The sequence below is a fragment of the Orycteropus afer genome, unplaced genomic scaffold (genome assembly GCF_000298275.1).
Source record: "Orycteropus afer afer isolate SDZICR_OR568_19922 unplaced genomic scaffold, OryAfe1.0 scaffold00094, whole genome shotgun sequence".
Classification (NCBI taxonomy): domain Eukaryota; kingdom Metazoa; phylum Chordata; class Mammalia; order Tubulidentata; family Orycteropodidae; genus Orycteropus; species Orycteropus afer.
In genome coordinates, this window is record NW_006921681.1 from 7,079,172 (window position 1) to 7,088,180 (window position 9,009).

General features: G+C 40.5%; 1 protein-coding gene across 1 annotated transcript in view; it reads left to right on the forward strand.

The window, feature by feature from the left end:
- Nucleotides 1–9,009, forward strand: part of KIF1B (kinesin family member 1B) — a 232,230-nt gene that overhangs the window by 202,621 nt on the left and 20,600 nt on the right. Inside the window, exons 38-40 of the mRNA XM_042781192.1 lie at nucleotides 2,063–2,177; nucleotides 3,125–3,258; nucleotides 8,817–8,878. Coding sequence (XP_042637126.1) covers nucleotides 2,063–2,177; nucleotides 3,125–3,258; nucleotides 8,817–8,878 — 311 coding nt within the window. The remainder of the gene's footprint in view (nucleotides 1–2,062; nucleotides 2,178–3,124; nucleotides 3,259–8,816; nucleotides 8,879–9,009) is intronic.

Sequence of the window (9,009 nt, forward strand, 5' to 3'; positions counted from 1 at the left end):
CAGCACAGTACTCAGCCGTTTTTCACTCTCTATTGCCAACCTTGATTTGGTTGGCATTTCTCACCAGTGTTAGTTCTGTTTCTTAAAACCACTCTCAAGAGTTAACATCTTCTGAGAGTATGCTTAAAGACTGTGCTGCAGCGACTGAAAAAAAAAAAAAAATCCCAATATAGGAATATTTTAGTGGAATCAGAAATTCATGCCATCTTGCTTTTGGTTTGCCAAGTTGCTACCAATGAAATTTTCTCTTTGACATCAGTGTGAAACTCTAACCTGAAAACAGAAATGTAAAGGGGCTTTTTAACACAAATTCAAAACATTTGCTTCAGTTGAAAGAGCCCTAAATAGTGGCTTGAAGAGGGTACTAAGTGGAACTTAATGAATCACAAGTTATGGACAGGTATGATAAGAATTTGTACCAAGCATCACCAAAGTAATCAATATCTTCACTCCTAAAATGGGGGTTCATTATGCTTCAGCATACATGTATTCTGCCCCTTTGATGAGACAGGTAGGCCCCATGCCAGTTACCTCAGCAAGCGCAGGACGTGATAAAAGAGCAGCTCTCAGAGTATTACTGCTCTCACTCAGGTTCTGCTGAAGTAGTGGGAAGCACCACCCAAAATTAGAATTTGTCTGAAACCAAGTTAAAATGAAGATTTGATCTAAACAGGGCTTTGCAGATGTTTGAAGGGTTCTCTGCTAAGCCCTCAGAACCCAGGAGTTGTGGTCAGACTTCGATCATCCTACTCTTTGGGCCTCTTGACTGCTCTGTCTTTGCCTTATTAGTTGTCTCTCTTCCTTTGATATCTTTATAGAGAGTTTACCCACACTTCCTGCCTCAGAAGCTAGACTTAGATGTAAAAGAAGCAGCTACAAAGTGAAATGACAAGGATTCACAACTGGCACTTGGAAGATGAAGTGTGGTCAAAGAGTTCACTGTTAAAAACTGATTATTTTTTTTTCTGTGGCAGTTTCTGGAAGATACATGGGAATGTGTTAAGAGAGAGGATATGTCACTGGAAGTGTAGAAAAGACAGCAATAGTGGTTACCATTTTGGAAGGAGTAAGGAGAAATGCACTGAACAGGGAACGAAGTATGTAGAAGTGCTTTGTAGATGAGTCAGGTGAGCTGTATAACACTTGCAGAGAGCTAGCGGTGATGAAAAATCCACTCTGCTGGAGTGTCTGCAATGTCTTCGCAACACTGAGAAGCAATCAGAGAGGGAAAATGAGGGACAGTGCTGCAGTTGATCTGTATAAGTTGAACTCGTTTCAGTGATTTAGATGAGACTCAAAGTACTGGAAGGTTTATTGTCAACTAGAGTTTGTGGTGTTTCACCAATAGGAAAAAAATACATGTATAGGAGTAACTTACAGAGTTTATAGGTATGTATTAAATTAAGCTCCAGTTGTTACTTGAACGTAAGATTGATTTTCAAATGCAATTTCGGAAAAATAACAGACGGTAGAATTGATTGTCTAGTTCTGGTGTTAAAAAGCATTCTCTTTTACTGGAACATCAGCTAAGAATAACCACTTGTTTTTTTATTTAAAACAAAGTTCTCTATACTTAAATTTCTCTATGTGCTTCCACCATTAGTCCTCCCACAAGCATTAATACATTTGTGACTTTTCTGAGGCTCAGTAGAACTAGACTACATGGCATTTAGATTTCTTGTGATATGAAGACTAAAGCTTACAAATTGCTAAGTATTTGCTTCCTGTTCTCATTATTGACTGACAGGACAGCTTGCTTAGTCTGTCTGTCTACTTTCAGTTTCTATCCGTATTCTCTTATCCTATTCATCTTGAACCTTTCATTGGTCTCAACTGTTTTTATAGGCTGAAACAGGATTGTCTAAATTAGTAAAGCTACGTGTTCTGTGATGATAGGTGGGAGATACCTCTTCCTGGGAGATTAAGGTTCTGGTGTTAGATTTTGATCAATTTAAATTGTTGGTTTGTGTAAGATTCTGTATCATTATTGACAGTGACAATACCTGGACTGAGGTAACTTCAGCTTCTTTTGGATGACTCCCTCTCACCTTACTCACTTTAGGACCTTCTACCGTTTTGAGGCCGTGTGGGACAGCTCTTTACATAACTCCCTTCTTCTTAATCGAGTGACACCCTATGGAGAAAAGATCTACATGACCTTGTCTGCCTACCTAGAGGTGAGGAGCTTCAGTTGCTACAAAATGGTCAGGGAAGATTTGACTTGTGTTGTCCTCTTTACTTTCTCTGTATCCTTAAGTCACTCACTTTTATTCTACTTTGCTGACTGTTGTGATTCTGGTAGAGATGTTCCTGTTTTCTATTTCATCAACAAGTCACATGACTTTAATTACAGCCTCAACTTTTGTAGCCTAGGAGTCCTGGTGGCACAGTGGTTAAAGCATTCAGCTGCTAACTGAAAGGTCAGCAGTTCAAACCCACCAGCCGCTCTGTGGGGCAAAGATATGGCAGTCTGCTTCTGTAAAGATTTAGAGCCTTGGAAACCCTATAAGGCAGTTCTATTCTGCCTACAGCATTGCTGTTAGTTAGAATCAACTCAGCAGCAGTGGGTGGGTTTTATAGCCTAATCACTATTCTTCACAGAACATAGGATTTTTAAAGACAATGCCACCTCTTGTTTTTGTAGTTGTGGAAAAAGGCTGGTAGTGATTAACAGCACAGACCCTAGAATCATCCTTTCTTAGTTCAAATCCCTGTGCTGCCACTTACTACCTGTCTCTCCTTGGACAAGTTGCTTCATCTCTCTGTGCCGCAATTTCCTCATCTGTTACAAGGGGTGGTTAATAGCATTCATCTTAAAAGGTTATTGAAGGGATATATGAAAGAGTTCCAAGCCACTCCTTGGAAGGAATATTGGGCAATCTACTTCTGTAGTGATACTGCCTCAGAAACCCAAGGAGAGGTCAGATCCAACTCGATGGCAGTGAGTTTGGTTTTTTGGGTTTTTTGCACATACTATTCATGGAGTTGATGTTGAAATAATTGGTATGTCTGAAGTCCTCTAGCCACATATCTCAGACTAGCTTTCCAAATACAGCAGTGCACAGGCTCAGTCACTTGTGCTGTGTCTACCTGTTCATTGGGGTGCATTCCTGTCTGCTTTCAGCTGGATCATTGCATTCAGCCAGCTGTCATTACCAAGGACGTTTGCATGGTCTTCTACTCCCGAGATGCCAAGATCTCACCACCACGCTCTCTCCGCAGCCTCTTTGGCAGTGGCTACTCAAAGTCTCCAGACTCGTAAGTGTTTGAGATAAGTTTAGCTTCCAGTTTGTTGGCCCAGTATAGAATCAACAGTCTTCTAGATACCCTGGCTTGCTGTTCCATGAGTAGTTTACTCTCTGTAAATCATTTTGGTAACTGATAGTTTGAGAGCAGTTACTTGTATGTTAGGATTTAATATAATGTTGATAGATGAATGAATTAATGAATAAAGGAAGAAATACTACATTGTGAATATTTCAGAGCATTGCACAAGAACAAAATGTTCTTTTTCATGTCATTTTATTATTTCTAAAGGAGCTCTGGTGGTGTAATGGTTAAGGCATTTGGCTATTAACCAAAAGGTTGGTGGTTCAAACCTACCAGCTGCTCTGAAAAGGATAAAGTCTTCCGTAAAGATTTACAGCCTTGGAAACTCAATGGGGATCTCTGAGTCGGAATCGACTCAATGGCAGTGACTTTGGTTTGAATTTATTCTACTTCTAACATTACCGTTGAGATTTCTTCTTTTTGAGATTTATTATGCATATTTAAAATACATAAAAATAAATCAAGAATAACACACTGAATACCTGTGCATAAGCATTCAGCTTAAAAAAAATAAAATACATATTACTGTACAATCAGCCACCACTTGCCTGTCAGTTTGTCATACTGTGGTGGCTTGCATGTTGCTGAGAGGCTGGAGGCTATGCCACTGGTATTTCAAATACCAGCAGGGTTACCCATGGTGGACAGGTGTCAGCAGAGCTTCCAGACTGTTCCGATTACCTAGTGCTGCTCTGACAAGAATATACAACAAATGGGATGGCCTTATTAAGCAGGAGTTTATTCTTACAATTTGGAGGCTTTAAGTCCAAGTTCAAAGTGCCAAACTCTAGGGACTGGGTGAAGGCCCCTCAGCCTTGCAGTCCAGTTCCACCTCCTGCTCCCAGCCCACTGGAGCTAGAGGCATTTCTTCACCCAGATAGCTGCTGGCTGCTGAGGCTGAGAAGCCCCAAGGTTGACAAGTAAAAAGGCACAGTCCCAATGTTACCAAACCACATGGCAGGCCATTAACTTAAGTGCATTGTAAGTCCCAAGGTTGGCAGAGCATAGCAGGCTGCTGAGCAACAACACGGCTACATGCAGGGTCCAGGCATGCCATAGGCTAGAGACCATTCCCAAGGCTTCTCCTTATATACAAGAAGCAGACCACATCCCAAAGGCAGCTACTTAGCTGCTTGTGGTAGATCCCACCATGGAGCCGATTGCCAGTCTCCTCATGGGGAATAACTACCACCAGCTGCCCAGACATTCAAACAGGCCCAGCCAAGTTGACACACAAACATAACTACCACACAGACTAAGACAGACTTTTAAGAAGGAAGGGGCCATCCAGTTCTCAAAGAAATGGTCAATGGAAACCTTATGAATAGCAGTGAAACACTGTCTGATATATTACTGGAAAACTTTGTAAATAGCCCTGAAACATTGTCTTATATAGTGCCAGAAAATGAGCCCCTCAGGTTGGAAGGTACTCAAGATACAACTGGAGAAGCCCTGCCTCCTCTAAGTAGAGTCGGCCTTAATGACATGGATGGAGTAAAGCTTTTAGGACCGCTGTTTGCTAATGGGACATGACACAAAATGAGAAGAAACAGCTGCAAACATACATTAATAATCAGAGTGTTGACTGTATGAAGTATGAGTATAGGAAAATTGAAAATTGTCAAAAATGAAATGGAAGACAAAGATCAGAGTCCTAGGAATTAGCTGAAATGGACTGTTTTTGGACCTGTTGAATCAGACAGTCGTATGATCTGCTGTGCTGGGAATGACAGATTGAAGAGGAATAGCATGGCATTCATTGTCAAAAACAATGTTTCAAGATCTATCCCAAGGTACAGTGCTTTCCATTATAGAATAATATCCATACACCAACAAGGAAGACAAGTTAGTACTACAGTTAATCAAATTTATGCACCAACCACTAAAGCCAAAGACGAGGAAATTAAAGATTTTTACCAACTTCTACAGTCTGAAATTGACCATACATACAATCAAAACGTCTTGATTATTACTGGTAATTGGAATGTGAAAGTTGTGAACAAAGAGAAATCACTGGCAGTTGGAAAATATGGCCTTGGTGATAGAAATGACACCAGAGGTTGCATGATGGAGTTTTGCAAGACCAATGACTTGATCATTGCAAATACCTTTTTTTAACAACATAAGTGGCAGCTGTATGGACTTTGCAGACAGAATACACAAGAATCAGATTGACTGTATCTGTGGAAAGAGACAATGAAGAAGCTCAATATCTTCAGCCAGAACAAGGCCAGGAACTAACTGTGGAACAGATCATCAATTGCTCCTATACAAGTACAAGTTGAAGCTGAAGACAATTAAAACAAGTACATGAGAGCCAAAATATGACCTTGATTATATCCCTCCTGAATTTGGAGAACGTCTGAAGATTTGACACGTTGAACACCAATGACTGAAAATTAGACAGATTGTGGGATGACATCCAGAACATCATACATGAAGAAAGCAGGAGGTCATTAAAAAGACAGGAAAGGAAGAAAAGACCAAAATGGATGTCAGAAGAAACTATGAAACTTGCTCTTCGACGAAGAGTAGCTAAAGCAAATGGAAGAAATGACAAGATAACAGCTGAACATAAGATTTCAAAGACCCACTCAAGAACACAAAGTCAGTTATTATAATAAAATATTCAAATATCTGGAGTTAGAAAACCAAAAGGGAAGAACACACTTAGCATTTTTCAGGCTGAAAGAACTGAAGAAAAAATTCAAGCCTCAAGTTGCCATATTGAAAGATTCTGCGGGCAGAGTATTGAATGATGCCAGAACCATCAAAAGAAGATGGAAGGAATACATAGAGTCACTGTACAAAAAAGAATTGGTCAGTGTTCATCTCTTTTAGGAGGTGGCATATGATTAAGAACCAGTGGTATTGAAGGGGGAAGTCGAAGTTGCACTGAAGGAACTGACAAAAATCAAGGGTCCAGAAATTGACAGAATACCCATTGAGATGTGTCAGCAAATGGATGCCATACTAGAGGAACTTAGTCATCTATGCCAGGAAATTTGGAAGACACTTGGCCAACTGGCTGAAAGAGATCAATATTTGTACCCATTCCAAAGAAAGGTGATCACACAGGTTGCGGACATTATCAAACAGTATCATTAATATCACATGCAAGTGAAATCTTGCTGCAGATAATTCAAAAATGGTTGCAACAGTATATTGACAGAGAACTTCCAGAAATGCAAGCTGGATTCAGAAGAGGATAAGGTATGAGGGATATCATTGCTGATGTCAGATGGATTTTGGTCAAAAGCAAAGATTATCAGAAAGATGATTACTTGTGTTTTATTGACTAAGAAAAGCATTCAGCTGTGTGGATCATAGTGAATTATGGATAACACTGAGAAGAATGAGAATTCCAGAACACTTAATTGTACTCATGAGGAAGCTGTACATAGACCAGGAGGCTGTCATTCGAACAAAACAAGGGTAATAGTGCATGGTTTATAGAGTCAGGAGTGGTGTGTGTCAGGGTTGTGCCCTTTCACCATAGTCAATCAATCTCTATGCTGAGCAAATAATCTGAGAAGCAGGACCGTATGAAAAAGAATGTGACATCAAGATTGGAGGAAGACTCATTAACAACATGTGCTATGCAGATGCAAAAAGGGCAAGGAGGCCACATATTCTGACCTCCTCTAATCCCACAAGAGAAAGACAGAATCACCATCAATAGCCCAAGGCCTATTCCTGTGAGGCCAGACATGCTGCCTCCCTCCAGCCCTTTCTCCAACCGTTCCTCCCAAAGCACCCACCACCTTTCCCCTGGGTTCAGTAATTCGCTGCAGTGGCCACGCAGAACTCACAGATTATGGGGTTCATTAGGAAAGCACCAGGCTACAATTCAAGTTCAAAAAAAAAAAAACGCCGGTCTCTCTCCCAGCCCACTGTCTCTCAGCCAAGTCTCACAGTCTCTCCCCCAACAGTGCATGTCCCTCGGTGGCTCAACAATGTGTGTCTCTTGCGTCTCTTTCCCAGCAGCACGTGTATCTTTCAGGAGCGCACATCTCTTTCAGCAGCACCTCTTCCTCAGAGCAAGTTCTGCCTCTAGGAGGCCTCCTTTTGAGCCCGGCAGAGTGGTGCAACTAGCCAGTCATAGCAACAGAACTATAAGCACCTGAGAGAGAGTGGGCACCTCCCAGAACATTGTTTTATTTCACTCCCAACAGAAATAATCCAGGTGGACAACTTTAGCAGTCAGGAGCTCCTCAGTTGCTCATAGCAAATCCCACCTTGAAGTTTACAAAGACTTATGGGTAGAAAAGCCACAGTAAGTAATTTACTACACCGCAGCAGACAACATAACCTTGCTTGCTGCAAGTGAGGATGACTTGAAGCACTTACTAATGAAGATTAAAGACTGCAGTCTGCAGTATGGATTACACCTCAACATAAAGAAATCAAAAGTCCGCACAACTGCACCAATAAGCAGCATCACTATAAATGGAGAAATAATTGAAGATGTCAGAGATTTCGTATTACTTGGTTCCACAATGAAAGCAGCAGTCAGGATATCAGATGACATATTAACACTGGGCAAATCTGCTGCAAAAGACCTCTTTAAAGCGCCAAAGAGCAAAGATGTCTCTTTGAAGACTAAGGTGCACCTAACCCAAGCCATAGTATTTTCAGTCACCTCAAAATGTATGTGAAAGCTGGACAGTGAATAAGGAATACCAAAGAAGAGTTGATGCTTTTAAGTTGTGGTGTTGGAGATGAGAACTGGAAGTACCATGGACTGCCAAAAGAATGAACAAATCTGTCCTGGAAGAATTGTAGTCAGAATGCTCTTTGGAAGTGAGAATGGCCAGATGTCATCTCACATAATTCTTTAGTCATGTTGTCAGAAGAATATCATGCTTGGTAAAGTGGAGGGTCAGTGAAAAGGGAGAAGACCCGCAACAAGACGGATTGACACGGTGGCTGCAGCGGTGGGCTCAGGTATAGCAAGGATCGTGAGGATGGTGCACAACTGGGCAGAGTTTCATTCTGTTGTACGTGGGGTCACTATGAGTTGGAGCTCGAGTTGGACTCAATGGCACCTAAAACAACAACATACAATCAAAGATTCTTAAGTTCCCCTTCTTACTACTGAACTTCTCCCTACAGAATTTGATGTTTATCATTTCATTATTGTCTAGACTTTCTTTCTTTCATATCTTCTCTTTTATGGTATGAAAGGCATATGTATAGTTTTCACATTTGTGTTTATAAAATTCCTAGTTTATCTTTCTATTTTATTATCCTATTGAAATAGAAATGTTTAAAAGATGGAGATGAAAACTGGCTTCTTCGAGAATATACACTTACTGTACATTCACAGTAAGAAAAGAACAGTGACTCACACAAAATGTCTATAGTTATATTTGAAGATATGTTGCATTCCCTACAGAGGAGCCAGTGTTTTAAGTAGAATTGAGATTCTCCTGTTTTTGTGCTATAAGAAATTAAGTAATTGTTGAATTTTTTTCTTCAAATAGCAATCGAGTCACTGGAATTTATGAACTCAGTTTATGCAAAATGGCAGACACAGGTAGTCCAGGTAAGCTTTTATGGATCCAGGGGTGAGATGTTGTTGAATATGTTTGGGGTATATTGTGACAAAAAAATTGGAGAGTCTTCTCATTGAGGATAGATAGAAAATATTTTAGAAACTGTCTGTTTTACAAACTA